General features: G+C 42.5%; 1 protein-coding gene across 2 annotated transcripts in view; it reads left to right on the top strand.

The window, feature by feature from the left end:
- Positions 1–19069, top strand: part of LOC146860512 (aminopeptidase N-like) — an 832137-nt gene that overhangs the window by 655947 nt on the left and 157121 nt on the right. For both annotated transcript variants that reach the window (XM_085644423.1, XM_085644425.1), the window contains one exon: positions 10495–10662. In XM_085644423.1, the coding sequence (XP_085500549.1) occupies positions 10495–10662 (168 nt within the window). The remainder of the gene's footprint in view (positions 1–10494; positions 10663–19069) is intronic.

Here is a 19069-nt window from a genome sequence, read left to right on the forward strand (position 1 = left end):
TTTCTGCAGCACTAATCATACTTTTTATGGACAAATGAACCCCCTCATTTTGTTCCTTTTTAAATTAAATGTTTTAAGAGTTACCACTTTAATCCAAGCAAGATGGCTTCAGGTGTGCCATATGTTTATCATAAGTAGGACTGTTAGTGCTCTAGTTGTTCTTTAGAACACTCTGGGAAGCTGTATTAGAACACAAAGGAATCAACTGACAGTCTCTGCCCTTGCTGGATGTACATGTTTTACTGAGAATGTCAGACTTCATTCTCACATGACTGAGAAAGATAATGTGAATTTATAGAAAATATGCTCTCAGTTTAGCTTATAGATCACCTTCCAAACCTCTGTGGGAAAAGCAAGAGAAAATAGTTTTCTCTCAAACATGATTCATGGTATCCCAGCAGAAGGCTTTTTCACATGGTAAAATCACCTTAGAGCACACCACAATTCCTAAAATGAGTATGGTACCATCAACAAATGATTTGTAATGTAACTAAAGTCTTAAAACCTTCTATTAACTGCAATGCTTTTTAATGTGGTGCTATCATGTATATTGGTCCCAAGATGGCTGCCAACACTTCTTGGATGAAGTGCTGACAGCCAATCAGATCTCAGGATGAGATGTGTGGTTAGGCTCCGCCCACATATATATATGATTTTACTTTTGATATTCTCAGGAACTACTGAACAGGTTGACAACAGACCTGCAAAAGGCACTTCCCTGACCTGAGGACTACCTCTCTGCCAAATTTCAAGTAATTCTGTTCAGCCGTTCGGGCTGTACCTTGGACTAAAGGTCCCTATGGAAAATTGCATGGAGAAAACGCTTTTTGGGACCCCCCTTTTTTCTCAGCCCCCGCTTGACGAATCCCCCCGAGACTTTCAGGGTAGGAGCGGAGTGGAGCGCCCGACCTATTTTGGAAATTTCACGAGGATTCGTCAACCGGCGCCAAAGTTATTCCAAATAGAATGTTGCGGATTTCCTATGGAAACACGGTCCTAACTATAACTATCTACTGGTGACCGCCAGTAGATAATATATATATATATATATATATATTCACTGAAAAAACCATAGGTTTCACACATGTTATAGTTAGCGGAAATTTTACTGATAAAAAACCAGTGAAATTCCCCCGTTATAGTTAGTGCAGGCAACTATAACTCACGCGACCGCAATCTTCTGCTGATGCTAATACTGTATTTAGACACTTATTTGCCCATGTCTTCTTCCATACATTTTTAGCTATACATATATTACAAATATTTTTTTTTCATAAAGACACATATGTCATCAGCAGAAGATTGCGGTCGCGTGAGTTATAGTTGCCTGCACTAACTATAACGGGGGAATTTCACTGTTTTTTTATCAGTAAAATTTCCGCTAACTATAACATGTGTGAAACCTATGGTTTTTTCAGTGAATTTGCAAGGTTTTTTAAATGCTAATTCCTAACTATAACGTGTGTGAAACCTATGGTTTTTTCAGTGAATTTGTACGGTTTTTTAAATGCTAAGTTACTTTACGCCATTCGAGGCGTGCGCGCCCACTTAACGCAGTTCGTTCCGTGCACGGTTTTTATCAACTTTAATAAGCCCTGTACATTTGGTGGCCTTCGGCCACCAAAAGCACAGGGGGTGGGGTCAATGTGCATAGTGTTTTTTTTATTTCGATTTTATAATTTCATGTTGCCAAAATTTAGTTTTTTTTACCTATTAATAAGCCCTGTACATTTGGTGGCCTACGGCCACCAAAAGCACAGGGGGTGGGGTAAGTGTGGATAGTGTTTTTTTCCCTTATAATAAGCCCTGTACATTTGGTGGCCTACGGCCACCAAAAGCACAGGGGGTGGGGTAAGTGTGGATAGTGTTTTTTTCCCTTATAATAAGCCCTGAACATTTGGTGGCCTTCGGCCACCAAAAGCACAGGGGGTGGGGTAAGTGTGGATAGTGTTTTTTTCCCTTATAATAAAGCACAGGGGGTGGGGTAAGTGTGGATAGTGTTTTTTTCCATTACAATAAGCCCTGAACATTTGGTGGCCTTCGGCCACCAAAAGCACAGGGGGTGGGGTAAGTCTGGATAGTGTTTTTTTCCCATGTAATAAGCCCTGTACATTTGGTGGCCTTCGCCCACCAAAAGCACAGGAGGTGAGGTAAGTGTGGATAGTGTTTTTTTTATTTTTATTTTTTTACCGTACGCTTACGGTAAGCGTACGGTAAGCGTACCCCGCGAAATTGCCGAAAAAAAAATAAAACCGTTTTTGCTCTTGGGGGATGTTTGTGGACTCCCTCAACATGACTATGTGGGAGGGAGTTGTCAAAACAGCCCCGTAACATGTTTTTGGCCATCATGTTTGATAAACAACACTCAGTGCGAGAGACAAAATGGCGGCCGCCGCTTCCTGGTTTCGGCCGATTCGAATGTTTACTAAGATCTAAGAGCCAATCAGAATCGCGCTCGCGCACGCCACCGTACGCTTACCGTAAGCGTACGGTAAGCGTACCGTAAGCGGGCTCAGATATATATATTGATTTAAAGGCTATTTTCTCAGAATCTACTGAACAGATTTACACCAAACCTACAAAAGGCACTTCCTTGACCTAGGGACTACCTCTCTGCCAAATTTTGAGTAATTCTGTTCAGCCGTTCGGGCTGTAGCTCGTTCTAAAGGTCCTATGGAAAAATGCATGGGAAAAACGCGTTTTGGGACCCCCCTTTTATCTCAGCCCCCGCTTGACGGATCCCCCCGAGACTTTCAGGGTAGGAGCGGAGCGTAGCGCCCCACCTATTTTGAGAAATTCGCAAGGATTCGTCGACCGGCGCCAAAGTTATTCAAAATAGAATGTTGAGGTTTTCCTATGGAAACGTGGTCCTAACTATAACTACCTACTGGCGACCGCCAGTAGGTAATATATATATATATATATGTGTGTGTGTGTGTGTGTGTGTGTCTGAACACCAAATCCTACTCCATATGAAGAGGGCACATACATAAGGCTGTAAAGATGTGGCAATATTTATTTTCTTGGGTCTCCCCCAACCCTGCGATAAAGAGACGCGTTTCACCTGCGCAGCAGCCTTTATCAATCTACTTCGCACCAAAATTCAGAAAGTGTTTATATCGCTTTCCACTCTAGATAAGCATGGCCATAAGGCATACTTTGGTTTAAAAGCAATAACATGACATAAACCCAATGTTCTATGATAGCACTATCGTTGACCAAAAGAATATGGATGATAAAACATACAATTTCATGGTATGAAATAAAAACAATAATGCAACACAATGTAGTACACATATCAGCATAATGCTTAAACTGCCCTCATTTGCCAAAGATTTTCCATAATCAGCCTGTTGCGCTAGGAGCAGAAAAGACACCAGTCTGTTTCTTTAAGCGCATGTCCTGTAATTAGTCCAACGTGTACTTAGCTAAATAAAATGAAATGTGACACCAAAGTCCTCTAAAAATAAAGCCCTCATTAGATTGCAAAATATATGATAGGCGCACGCTATGTAAATCATTCAGGGCATTATTGTCACAAACACATGAACCTGTGGTTTTTAACACTGATGAAAAGTTTTGCCGGTATCGACTTACGAAATGATCAGCTGGAGCAATGTTGCACATCATTGAGACCAAACGAGAGTTCTCATAACATGCACTGAAATGGACACGACGTCATGGGATCGTACAGTTCTCAATTGTCCAAGGTGGCTATTGAACAACTCGTGTGTGGCAATCCCGGCAAGAATGGCTGCCATAGCCTTTGGAAAAACTGCACATCCCATAGTGCCTCCTTATGGTCTTTTGTACGTCGAAGTCCCATGCAGGAATCTAAATCAACAATGCTCACTGAATTTATATCGCCAAACCCAGAGAAAGTCAATATTGAACATATGTTGAATTCCAAAAATCAGGAAAATGACTTAATGTCTTTATGCCGCTAATGAGACACAGCATTGAAAAAAGATAAAAAATGGGCACAAAAGCAGGGTCGGAGGAGACCGATCAACAAAAATTACGTAAACCAGACAGTCATCACCACAGCTGCATCGGCATCCAAGGTGCCCAGTCACCAAGAGGCCAGAAGGCATTTATAGTTAGAACCTAGTTTCCATAAGAAAAGCGTTTTTTGATGTGCCAATAACTTTGGTGCCGTTTGACGAATGTTCACGAAATTTTTAAAACTAATTGTTCACTCAGGTCAGCTCATGTCTTGAAAGTTTCAGGGTGATTATTCAAGGGGGGGCTGAGAAAAAAGGGGGTCCCAAAACGTGTTTTCTCTATGTTAGTTTCCATAGGATACTTTAGACACGGTTACAGCCTGAACTGCTGAACAGAATTATACCAAATTTGGCAGAAAGATAGCTCTTGGTCCAGAATGCACGCTTTATTTTAAATGGTGTATTCCGCTCAGTAGTTTTTGAGATATTTAAAGATTTACAGATATCGATATTTGAGAATTGTGACATCTGATTGGCTGAGCCCTCCCGAGCACGAGCTTGCCTCTGATTGGCTGCCAACGCTTCAAACCAGGAAGGCTTTGTTAAATGAGGGTGGGGGGCCTTATGGCCCCCCCAAGCCCTGGGGACCACCACCTCCCCGGGTCTAAAATAAATAATGTGTGTGGGGGGGGCTTGAGCCCCCACACACTGTGCCGGGGACCACCACCTCCCCAGGGTATTGTTTATTCAAATTCAGGGGTCTGTTACGGACCCCCGGCCCCGGGGATCACTAACCCCAGCTATGCAAATGAAGGGAGTGGGGCTGTGCAGCCCCCCTCCAGGAGCCCTTGATGGCCCTGGGGACCGCCACCCCCATGGCTGGCTCCTGCAATGTCCCTGGTTGCCCACCCCCAGTACATTGCTGTTTGCTATGGCAGGGCAGGAGCACGGCTCCCGCCCTCTCATAGCAAACTCTGCTTTTGTTTTGGGACGCGAGAGCAGGAAACCTGCTCTCGCTTACAAAAACCAAAGCAGAACTGCTTTTGCACAAGGGGAGCTGCATGTCAGCAGCTCCCCTTGTGGAAAAGCAATGCCGACTCCCGCAGGAGGCGGGGAGCTGGCGGGACCGGGGGGGCATTGGGGCTCCCCCCATGGTCCCCAGCAGTGAGGCCAGGCCTTGGGGAATGGGGTCCCCGGGGCCAGAAGTGGCCCAGGAGGGGAGCCACATGGCCCCCCTACCCTGCGATGAACAAAAGAAATTTAAAAACGGAAAGGCCGGCCCTGGGGGATGGGGTCCCCAGGGCCATAATTGGTCAAATAATTAAATAAATAATACTAAAAAAGACAGGCCATGCCCTGGGGGAATTGGCCTCGGGAGGGGGGCCACGCAGCCCCCTTCCCATTTAAAAAAAAATCATAATAAGGGGTCCGGCCCTGGGGGATGGGGTCCCCGGGCCCCAAAAATGTAAAAGAAGGGGAGCCACACAGTCTTTTTTTTCTCTAAAAAAACATTTACAAATAGCTGTTATCTCGCCGGATGCCCGCCCCCTCCCTGCACACTCTGCAAGCACGCCCCCTGGTGCGTTGTAAGTTAGGGAATTAATTCCCCTTGAATACTGAGGGTCCCTGTGGCCTACTAGCCCACCAGGTACCTCCAGTAAGCGCCAAACAGCTGGGTTGCAGAGAGGTGGTCTGAGGCCATGCCCCTTTATACACCACTCTGCAAACGTGCCTCTTGGCGCACTGCTGGTTGGGCGATTAGGTCCTATTGTGTCCTGAGGACCTCAGGACACACGTGTACTTCATCCTCTGAGCAGCAGTGTGCCAGGAGCTACGTTTGCAGAGTGGTGTAAAAAGGGGCAAGGCCTCAGACTACCTCTCTGCAATCCAGCTCTGCGGCACGTACTGAAGGTCTCTGGTGGGCTAGTTGGTCCCCAGGAACACTCAGTATTCAATGGGAATTAATTCCTCAACTCACAATGTGCCAGGGGGCGCCTTTGCAGAGTGGTGGAGAGAGGGGGTGTGGCCTGGTATGAGAAGTTAGCAATCCTGCTGTGTGGGACTTACAGGCAGTAATAGGAGGGGTAGTTAGCCCCCAAGGTTGACGTTGGGGGCTAGCTATCCCTCCTGTTACCTCCAATAAATCCCACAACATGGGATTGCTAAAAGGTGTTCGGAGGCCACGCTCCCCTTTCTCCACCACTTTGCAAATGTGACTGCTATGTTATAGTTAGAAATTTCCATTTTAAAAACCTTAGAAATTCACCGAAAAAAACATAGGTTTCAGGGACGTTATAGTTAGAAATTAGCATTTCAAAAACCTTAGAAATGCACTGAAAAAACCATAGGTTTCAGGGACGTTATAGTTAGCTGCACATCACGGATGACATCTCAAATGACATCACTGATGACATCACTGATGACATCATCCACATGATCATCTGATGCACCTCCTCACACACTAATAAAACCTTTCATACACCCACTCTATAATACAGACTACCAATATCGAAACCATAGACACACCAATAGTAGTTGGTACATACCCGCTCAGTGATTCATAGTCTACACACACATCCACCCACTAGCCCTTACAGTCACTCATACTTGCAGTTATTGATCAATACAGCCAGTGATATATCCACTTTTACACCCATATAAACACTCACAAACTGCCATCTCACCCAAATAGTTACTCAAAAACCTAGTCAGTCATCCAAAGAATTAATTACACTTCCATTTACTCACCTATACAGTTATACACACACCAGGTCACTTATTCATACAGATACTGACATAAGCACACACTTATCCATGCAGCCACTGTCACAAACACTCACTGTCACATATACTCACTTATATACTACAACACTCACAAATACTGCCTTTCACATATGTAGTTGCTTACTCATATACCACTAGCATATCCATTCACTCACCAACACAGCTATATGTACACTCACTCACCAATACATTCCCTAACACATGCACTCATAAACACATACACCCAGTGAATTATCCACTCACACTTCTATGCACAGAGTCACACACACCCCACCCACCCACATAGACACTCAGCTACCCATACAGATACTCAGACAACCAATCAATAACCCATATAAACAATCATGTAGCTACTCACCAATCCATTCAGACGCTGACACACCAACTGACAGACTGATACAAACATTTACACAGTTTACTCACTAACCAATGCATTCCGTAAGACAAGTTTAATCACTCACTTATACAGATAGCCACGCACCTACTAAATCATCTATTCAGACACTCATAAACCCACTCATTCTTCAATACACCTTGGCATTTATATATATAGAAAAATGTGTAACTTTACAGAAACACACAGTCACTGGATGATGTCATCAGTGATATCATCAGTGATGTCATTTGAGATGTCATCAGTGATGTCATCAGTGATGTCACTGAGCATGTCATGAGTGATGTAATATGTGACATCATCAGCAGTGCATTGCGGGGCACAAGTTATAGGTAGCTCTACAAACTATAACAGCCGAATTTCTCTGATTTTATACAGGTTAAATGTCCGACTAACTATAACGTCCCTGAAACCTATCGTTTTTTCAGTGAAAAAAATAAATATATATATATATATCTACAGCTCAGCATTCCTCTCTTTTAGAAGAAATTACCGCACTCACGGGGGACATTGAAAGTCGTTCTTTATTAACGGCTTACAGCGAACAAAACAGACGCGTTTCGGCGATTAGCCTTCTTCGGTGTCAATAACACATCAAAAGGGGCATGTTTAAAAAGCGTAATCGTGAAACATAGAAATCAAGAAGGGACCAACTTTGCAATTCATAACATGAGTGCCATTTTGTAACGATGCGTTTCAAATGTAAATACATACAGATTCGTTAAGTCTTACAGTATATTAGTCTATATGACATGATTTTGAAGACCAACTTGAAACTTAAAAATTACAATCAGGTTGGCAACGCTTCTGACCAAATTAAGCCGTATATCGGCATAAATGAATTGATACTTTAGAAGCAATTAAATCTCTAGCCATCCTTCGACACTTCTATATTATATGTACCTGAATATGTATCGTTTTCCTGCATCCTGTTGAATTCTGAAATTCTGTAATCATGTGATTATGTATGATTAAAATAAGTGTTGTGTTGACATTAACGTAATAAGAGGGGACGTAAGCCGATACACGGCGAGATTTACATATAATATAGAAGTGTCGAAGGATGGCTAGAGATTTAATTGCTTCTAAAGTATCAATTCATTTATGCCGATATACGGCTTAATTTGGTCAGAAGCGTTGCCAACCTGATTGTAATTTTTAAGTTTCAAGTTGGTCTTCAAAATCATGTCATATAGACTAATATACTGTAAGACTTAACGAATCTGTATGTATTTACATTTGAAACGCATCGTTACAAAATGGCACTCACGTTATGAATTGCAAAGTTGGTCCCTTCTTGATTTCTATGTTTCACGATTACGCTTTTTAAACATGCCCCTTTTGATGTGTTATTGACACCGAAGAAGGCTAATCGCCGAAACGCGTCTGTTTTGTTTGCTGTAAGCCGTTAATAAAGAACGACTTTCAATGTCCCCCGTGAGTGCGGTAATTTCTTCTAAAAGAGAGGAATACTGAGCTGTAGATCACTAGCGGTTTCCACTACCGCAAACCGCACCCGCCCGAGAGTGCTTCGTATGGAGCAAACAGTGGAGACTGAGCGAGGATATATATATATATATATATATATATATATATATATATATATATATATATATATATATATATATATATATTTACTGCATAAACTAAAGGTTACAGTTCTAGTTATCTGAGCTAACACTATAACGTATGCCCCAATGCACTGATTATGACCTCACATATTACATTACTCATGACATGGTCAGTGGCATCACTGATGACATCTCAAATGACATCACTGATTAAATAAATCATCCACAGAACCAGTCACACACTTGGTCACACCCCCATACAACCTCTCACTCACACACTTACACAACCACTCACATACCCAATCACAGACCTATATAACTACTAACACACACATACCCACTCACTCACACAGCTACTCACACAACCCCTCACTCACCCATACAGCCACTCCCACATCCACTCTTTCATCCATATAGCTACTATAGAGCTACTCACACACCAATGCAACCCCTCACAGATACATTCACTCATCTACAAAACCACTTACAGACTCATTCACATATCCATACAAGTACTCACACCCACTCACCTATACTGCCTCTCACACAGACATTTACTGTGTACAATAGCCATTACCAAAGCCACTCACTTGCCCATACACCCACTCACACAGCCACTCACATACCCATGCACCCGCTTACATATCCAGTCACTCACCCATAAAGCCATTCACACAACTACTCAGTCACCCATACAGCCACTCACACACCCACTCACTCACCAATACTGCCACTCACACAGTCAATCACACATGCAGCTACTCACACACCCACTTATTCACCCAAACAGCTGAATACACATACACTAACACACCCATACAGCCACTCACACACCCACTCCCGCATTGATACAGACAGCCACACAGTCGTCTGTTCAGGGTCTACCCTAGGGATGACTTATATGTATTATAAGGAAGGTTTGGGCCTGTCAAATGTTTATTTTGCCAACTCGAAATGGCAGTTTAAAACTGGACTACATGCTGCAGTGACAGACCTGAGACTTGTTTTACAGTTTTACTTTAGTGGGTGGCACAATGAATACTCCAGCCGACTAATAGAATTTAATTTACAGGCCTTCGGTACATATGTTACAATTTACTAGGGATTTATAAGTAGATTGAATGTAGCAATCAGATTTAGGCCAATCTTTCTATGTTTAGAAGGGAAAGTACTTTACCACTGATTGGCAGGAAAAAATTACACAGAGTCCTAGAAGTAAAATAAATGGGTTCAGCAAAGCAAGACAAAACTCTCAGGTCACCCTGCAGAAAATGTTGGTTGCAACATTAGTCATATATTTTATGGCATGCAGGGACATATTCTGTAATCAGACTATATGTTGAAAGCTGTTCTTTAGTATTTGGTAATGATTATTTTGTGCAGGTGTTTGCTGATGCTCTGCACCAGTGCCTATATTTTAACACTAGCACTTTGACAAATGGTGGTGCAGTTTTATTCGTTTTTGAACTGAGCACATCACCAAAGTACTTCACAATTTACAATACATAAAAAAATTCCCAGCACATTCAGGCAGTTTTTAAAGCTTTGGGTGACATCAAATAGTCCAAATTGTCACATTTGTAGGAGTGTGATGGTTAGTGGATAGCAATAATATTGGTATTTGGAAGCGCTGGCAGGGGAAGTAGGTGGTACAAGCTGCACTGGCCGCCTGGGAAATACATACGGCCATGGTACTCACTTTTTTTTCTTTATGAATTAAGCACTTGATAATAGCATATGTATGACCAACAAAGTCTGAGATTATCACCTTGGCTAATAAATATTATGTTTCTTCCCTTAGCATTCCACCAATTCTGAGAAATACCATTTATTGCAATGCAATAGCACAAGGAGGAGAAGCAGAGTGGGATTTTGCATGGAAAATGTTCCAGAATGAGACTGTGGCAACAGCGGCTGAGGCACTCAGACTTTCAATGGGCTGCAGTAAGGATCCATGGATACTAAACAGGTAAGCTAAAAAAACTGGCTGGTAGTATACATTGTAGCACTTAAAGTTTTGCCAGCTCCAGCAGATGGGATTAGTATAGCAGAACATAATGCAGGATAGATAGACCTGTACTTTACATCAATATGAAAAATGTCTTATGGTCCTGCATAAGAATGTAGATTGGCGGATTGTTGTGTTGGGATGCTTAATATTGAGCAAAGCCTTTCTTTATGGTAATAATTGTGTTGCAGATCTAAGAAGCTGTCACGGTAAGGTTGTTTCAAGATTATATGCCATCCCCTCCTGAATAAATTAGACGTCTATTTTCTTCAGGATGCAAAGTGAAAATCTAAAATGCACAAACTGAGCAAACTGAAGAGTAGATTGTCACCTCTGAATGAAGCATCACTATTGCTGTCTTTGGATCAAATTCTTCGAACCTTTTTATGTTCCCGGTGGAAACACAGGGCCAGATTTAAAATATGGCTGCCAGGAATACTCCTTCACAAATGTGGCAGAGTATCTTGTCCTACAACCCTCGGCCCGCACGCTCAGTTGTGCGTTAGGAGGGCCGCAATGGTTAGTTTGTAAAAAAGTAAGTGTCAGGGTTCTCATTAGGTGGCCTATGCAGTTTAGACCACCCATTGGTCATTCCTGGCATTGCAAGTGACAGTACCTACAACACAACTAACTAGCCCACTGCTATAAGTGTTTCAGACTATTCCAGGCCCCCATAGCTATAAAAATAGCTTGGTCAGCAGGTATTAGTTGTTTTTAATATATACTGAATTAATAAATGTTAGAAATGGGGGTCTCTAGTTGGCAGAGGTAGGTACCTTTGTCCAAATAAGGACCCTTGCTTCTTGTCAGGGTAAGGGGAAACACACTTTTGATAACTCCTGCTCACCCCCTCGGTAGCTTGGAAAGAGCAGACAGGCTTATCCCAGAGGCAATGTGTAAAGTATTTGTACCAAGACTCACAGTAACACAGTGAAAACATCACAAAAGGACACCACACCAGTTTAGAAAAATAAAGTATCTTTAGCACTGACAGGCACCTCTTGGTAGGCTAGAACGCACAGCAGCAGAGTTCAGGGGAGCTGGGGGTGAAGTATTTCTGTCCCTGAGACTTCAGAACAGGAGGCCAGCTCACTTCAGGCCCTTGAAAATCTCCTTCAAGCAGGGGACACAGCACACAGCAAAGTCCCTCTCCTTTCCTTGGCAGAAACAGCAACTGCAGGCCAACCTCAGACACACAGCAAGGGCAGTACTTCTCCTCAGTCTCTCCAGCTCTTCTCCTTGGCAAAGGTTCTTCTTGAATTCAAGGAATGATCTAAAGTCTGGGGTTTTGGGTCTGATATTTATACCCCAAAATGTCTTTCTTCTCTTAGTGCAAGGGGCTCTGAGCCCAGTTTAAACCAGTTCTGGGAGCACTCTGCAAGTGCACAACAACATCCATTGTCATTGTGAGCCTTGTCTTGAGACAAACCACAGGGAGGCGGAGCTAGCATTGTGGAAGGCAGGCACAGCCCTATTCAGTTACAGGTGCTACTCCTCCCACCACTCCAAATGCAGATCAGGCCTATTCAGCCTAATGCTGACTCATACAGACTCCTGGAGCCACTGCACCTCCTCAGCCCAAGTCACACCAAAGCCAGACAGCCAATCCACAACCAGGCAGAGGCACACAGAATGGTTGAACAAGAAAATAGCCACTTTCTAAAAAGTGGTATTTTCAAACACACAATTTAAAAACCATCTTTACTAAAAGATGTGTTATTAAATCCTGAGTTCAGGGAAACTAAACTCCATTTTTCTATCGTATCCCTATGGGAAGATATGCTTGCAAAATGTTACAAAGCATTCCCCATTCTGCTATGGGCAAGATAGCCTTTTAACAGTGAAAATGAAATTGGCAGTATTTCACAATCAGGACATGTTACACACACCAGTACATGTTCTACCTTTCACATACACTGCACCCTGCCCATGGGGGTATCTGGGGCCTACCAAAGGGGTGCCCTATATGTACGAATAGGGAAGATTGCGGCCTGGCAAGTGGGTGCACTTGTCAAGTAGACATGGCAGTTAACAAATTGCGTGCAGGCACCACAGTGGCAGACCTGAGATATCTTTTCAGGGCTACTCATACGGGTGGCACAATCAGTGCTGCAGGCCCACTAGTAGCCTTTGATTTACCAGCCCTGGTACACTTAGTGCACTTTGCTAGGGACATACTGGTAAAACAAATATGTCAATCAGAGAGAACCATTCACAATAAAATTTACACAGAGACCATGTGCACTTTAGCACTGATCAGCAGTGGTAAAGTGCCCAGAATCCTATAGCCAACAAACACAGGTCAAGAAAAAATAGGAGGAAGAAGCAAAATGTAATCCTGCAAAAAGGGCCATTTCCGACAATAAACAATTGCTGGTCTGCTCATCTTTAAATTATACAAACAGCACCTTCATGTGGCAGCTATCGCAAGTGCCGGTGTTGACAATTAAGTGCCAGTGCTGAGCACTGGAAATCACCAGCTCAAATGAAGCACTGGAGGGCCGTCATCTTTCCAACTCTGGGGCTGTATCTGGCTCCTCCATTGGAGAGTTTATTCCAACGAGTCGGTGGAGTAGGGGCCGTTGTAGTAAGAACTGTGATATATTTTGTTTCTGGCCGTCTCTAAAAGAAAAAAATCACTCCCACACATTGGAAGAAAACTCCAAGGGCGGGGGAGGTAATTAGTTTTTCTGTTTTTCACTAACAATCTCCCATTTTGGGAATTTGCTTTAAAAAAACAAAAAACGAATTCTGGTGGCTTCATACATCAACCTACAGTACCTCTAAAGGAATATAAATCACACCTGGGATTGTGATAATCTCTAATTATGGCGGTCTTCTGAGCTGTCAGGGTGGTGGACTTTTTTTTGACAGAGTTCTATATAGCGCGAACTCGACCCAAAGGTATCAGAGCACTTCACATGAGCACCAGTTGAGTTACAGACAGATACGTTCATTTTTATTAGGCACAGTGAGATTGAGTGATTTGCCCAGAATAACAGGATGTTGAAGATCGTTACCAAGATTCAAACCCAGCCCCCCAGATTCAAGGTCGACCGCCCTAGCCGTCAGTCTACAGCCTCTGACATTCACCGCCCTAACGGATATAATGAAGATCACCATACTCTAAAATCAGCCCCATAGGCTTTTTCAAAGGTGGGGTTGACAACCCCACCTTTGAAAAAGTCTACATTCAAAAATTGGACAACTGGCACCGTTTATATACAAATATCTCCCAAAAATACTTTGTGGTATGTTTAAATCTTAAACGCATTTGAAATTCACTTACCACATATTTTAGGAGTGGGTTTCTTTATGATTCGTGTACCAGTTTTGTGGTAGTTTGGGGAGCACTGCATGATGGTGACACTCAATGCAGTGTCATCACAGTTTTATCTTACTATGCAGAGTCGTATTCATCCATAAACTTTGTTTAGAGCATAAAATATACTTATCTTGTGCATGCCTAATGTGTACACATTTTAACTCATGCCCAAGGGCATTTCTGAATTACCTGGTTTCACATTATTTGACAGACACTTTTGAAAAGTATGACCCAGTAATATGCTTCAGCAGTTTACCCTGAAACTTCATTTCGCTAGCCTCACCGCCATATATTGTTCCTTTTTGTGAATGTTTTTCAATGTCTGCTTGAGTCCCACAGCTTGTTATTATGCATGGCTGTTTATTTGGCCTGAACTTTAGCTCTTATGTAGTGTTGTGGATCAAGTTCATTTTCAGTAGAGATGTGTGAAATTTCAATAACTTCTGACAAAATCACACAAAATTGTAGGTAATTCTGCAAAAATGAAATGCATCGTTTAGCACTATATTTTAGGCCAAAATGCGTCTTTATGTCAATTGCAAGAACGCACTTAGCGGTAAAAAAAAGTGCAAACAGCCAAATGCACCGCTAACAGCCGATTGTGTTTTCTTATTCCCATGCACTTGTGGTTCATTTTTACTGCAAATGATATAATTCCGCAACGAGGAGTAATGGCATAATTTCAATAGCTTCAGGTAAAAGCATAGTGCAAAATTCTCAAATTTACGAAATATTTACTCCAGCGTAATTTTAATTTTAATCAGGCCTAATTAGCAAGTAGTTATAGACAAACTTGTTTTGTCCCTGGAAATCCTATTTTACACTGGTGCCCAGATATTTGTGTAAATATGTGCCCTTCTTAGGGCTGTGCAAAATATTTTTTCAACCCGTGAATCTAAACACAAATCAGTGTTTTTAGCGGATGAGATTCCGCATGTCATGAATGTACAAAACAGCATGTAGCAGATGTTTTTTTTTTCTCAATTGTGTTCAGACCACTATTGGATTACTGGCTAGTCCATGGTTACAGACAGTTTGTGAAAGGATTATTCCAGTTCTGTACCAGTTGACACAAGGACCTTTTCCTATGGATTGAAATGGTGGTAGAGAGAAGACGCAGTTCCTTGTAGCTTGTGTAAAGAGCAGACCTTTATTGTAGCAGAAGATAAACAAGTAGCCACTGCAGTGGGCACAGGAGACTAACTCTAACTGACTCCAAGTTGAATGGAACACAAATCCTACCAATGGAAAAGAACTGCTATATTACATGCAAAAGCCACAGTTGGCCAGCTAGATTGCTGAATAACATCAATCTGATTAGGTGCCCTCTCAGCAGAGCAAATCTCTTTATTAGAACAATTCTGACTGGCTTCTGGCAGCCAACCTGAATCCATGCAGAGGGCCAAACCTTTCTGAACTTGTTACATCCTGCAGCAGGACTCGCAGATTGTGATATATTCCCATGGCTTCGCGTCATGCTGGTAGAATGCAGTGCGTCATTTATTCTCGTACCAGATACGTGGTGAGAGGCTTCTCTTTGCTTCGCCTGATCGACATTGGCATCTCCATGGTCACAATGGTTAGATGAGGTATCCTGCAGGCATTGCAGAGCACGGAGAAGAAAGTTGAATGAGTGCAAAATATGGGGGTTGTCAAACATGGCGTTATTTTTTCTTCACAAATTTGGGAAAATGCAATTTTAAAGTTGGTATTACTACCCTTGTATCTATGCCTTTACAAAATGGTTGCCTCTCCAGAATTTTCTTCCTGAAGTTTTCAGTACAATACCTGAAGTTCTCAGACAATAGTATTATTATTGTTGATGATGATGATGAATTGAGTGCACATACACTGAGGCACCAGCACTCTGTGAATAAAAGGAAAAAAATATCTGAAACACAAACACAGCCCAAACTATAGGAAGAAAAACTCTGACCGCATACTTAAATGCTGCAATAATCCGTATCTACTGGGCATCACCATTCTAGAGTCTTGGTCCCAGGGTATGGAAGGCCCTACCACTACAAAACACACATTTAAACTGAGGCACATGAAGTAGAGAAGAGGCACAGGAGTGCAACAACAAAGGAGACAAAGGAGACAGGTTAAGTGGCACTAAGGGCCTGATTATGAGTATGGCAGTCCACGATCCGCCAGACTCATGGTGATGCCACGGTAGCAGTCCAGCCACCTCCGCACCGGTGGTCCGACTGCCTTATTACAAGTTGTGTGGTCGGACCGCCATTGCTATCCCTAGCAGTGCTGTGGCAGTCTTGAGTTTCCTCTCCACCACCGTTTTCATGGTGGTTCCACCTCCATAAAAATATCGACAGAGAGGAAACAAAGGGGGCCCTACATAGCCCCCTGTTGCCTCTGTGCCATGTGATGCATGAGGGGGCACATGTTGTGTCCTCCTGTGTGAATGCACCCCAATACCTGCACGGCATGGCCTGCATCAGTCCATGCCGTCTAGGTAGTGCCGTTGACACTCCCATTGCGGTGCCTATGGGAACGCCAATGGAACCACCTGCCAGTGACAAAAAACAGTCATAATATGGCAGGCGACGTGCACATGGGTTTGGTGGTGCGGTAGCGGGGTGGTGGCATGCTGGTCCTGCACCGCCAAACTCATAATCAGGCCCTAAGTAAGACTTGTGCAAAACTCTATTGGTGAGACTGAAAACTTTGAGATGAATCCTAGATTTAACCGTAAGTAACCAAATGGTAGTGAAGACGCCGGAGTCAAGGTAGGTTCAGTAGATTTATTGTAGTGGCTACACGGTGGATAGGTCCATCCAGCTCCAAGCCCATCAGAAACTGCCCCCAGTCAACAGTCCCCACTTTAACCATAACATTCTCAAAACTTCACAATTCATGGAATCAGAAATATTGGCAGACAATGCTAAGATTATTGCGAACAAAACATTCTCTGCCAATATTATAATACTACATACCGTCCCTAATTCACCCTCCCAAAAAATAGCAATAAAATAAAAAATATAAAGAAGAAAGAAGACGGAAATATATATATATGTATATATATATATATATATATATATATATATATATTTATATATATTACCTACTGGCGGTCGCCAGTAGGTAGTTATAGTTAGGACCACGTTTCCATAGGAAAACCTCAACATTCTATTTTGAATAACTTTGGCGCCGGTCGACGAATCCTCGCGAATTTCTCAAAATAGGTGGGGCGCTACGCTCCGCTCCTACCCTGAAAGTCTCGTGGGGATTCGTCAAGCGGGGGCTGAGATAAAAGGGGGGTCCCAAAACGCGTTTTTCCCATGCATTTTTCCATAGGACCTTTAGAACGAGCTACAGCCCGAACGGCTGAACAGAATTACTAGAAATTTGGCAGAGAGGTAGTCCCTAGGTCAAGGAAGTGCCTTTTGTAGGTTTGGTGTAAATCTGTTCAGTAGATTCTGAGAAAATAGCCTTTAAATCAATATATATATCTGAGCCCGCTTACGGTACGCTTACCGTACGCTTACCGTAAGCGTACGGTGGCGTGCGCGAGCGCGATTCTGATTGGCTCTTAGATCTTAGTAAACATTCGAATCGGCAGAAACCAGGAAGCGGCGTCCGCCATTTTGTCTCTCGCACTGAGTGTTTTGTATCAAACATGATGGCCAAAAACATGTTACGGGGATGTTTTGACAACTCCCTCTCACATAGTCATGTTGAGGGAGTCCCCAAACATCCCCCAAGAGCAAAAACGGCATTATTTTTTTTTCGGCAATTTTGCGGGGTACGCTTACCGTACGCTTACCGTAAGCGTACGGTAAAAAATTATAAAAAAAAAAAAAATCCACACTTTCTCCACCCCGTGTGCAAATGGTGGCCGAAGACCACCATTTGCGCATGGCTTATCAGAGCACAGAAATTCCCCAAAAAATTTCAACAGATTACCTATCACAAGGAAGCGCATAATATGTCCTCCATGTGCGCACGGTGCGCGAAGCGCATCGTGCGTACATGGCCCATCTAGCGTAACGTGGGCACGGCACTAACTGCGTAAAGTGGGTGCGCGGTGCGCGAAGCGCACCGTGCGCGCACGGAACGAACTGCGTTAAGTGGGCGCGCACGCCACGAATGGCGTAAAGTAACTTAGCATTTAAAAAACCGTACAAATTCACTGAAAAAACCATAGGTTTCACACACATTATAGTTAGGAATTAGCATTTAAAAAACCTTGCAAATTCACTGAAAAAACCATAGGTTTCACACATGTTATAGTTAGCGGAAATTTTACTGATAAAAAACCAATGAAATTGCCCCGTTATAGTTAGTGCTGGCAACTATAACTCACGTGACCGCAATCTTCTGCTGATGACATATGTGTCTTTATGAAAAAAAAATATTTGTAATATATGTATAGCTAAAAATGTATGGAAGAAGACATGGGCAAATAAGTGTCTAAATACAGTATTAGCATCAGCAGAGGATTGCGGTCGCGTGAGTTATAGTTGCCAGCACTAACTATAACGGGGCAATTTCATTGGTTTTTTATCAGTAAAATTTCCGCTAACTATAACATGTGTGAAACCTATGGTTTTTTCAGTGAATATATAAATATATATATGTATATGTATATATATATATATATATATTTATTTTTCACTGAAAAAAACACAGGTTTCAGGGACGTTATAGTTAGTTGGACATTTCACTCATACAAAACCAGAGAAATTCGGTTGTTATAGTTAGTTGAGCTAACTATAACTCGCGCCCCCGCAATGCACTGCTGATGACGTAACATTACATCATTCATGACATGGGCAGTGATATCACTGATGACATCTCAAATTACATCATTGATGACATCACTGATTACATCATCCAGTGACTGTGTGTTTCTGTAAAGTTTAAATATGATTTATATATATAACTGCCAAGGTGTATTGAAGAATGAGTTGGTGTATGAGTGTCTGAATGGATGATTTAGTAGGGTGTGACTGACTGTACAAGTGAGTGATTAAACGTGTCTTACTGAATGCATAGGCTAGTGACTAAACTGTGTGAATGTCT

Source organism: Triturus cristatus, chromosome 3_1, assembly GCF_964204655.1.
Source record: "Triturus cristatus chromosome 3_1, aTriCri1.1, whole genome shotgun sequence".
Lineage (NCBI taxonomy): Eukaryota > Metazoa > Chordata > Amphibia > Caudata > Salamandridae > Triturus > Triturus cristatus.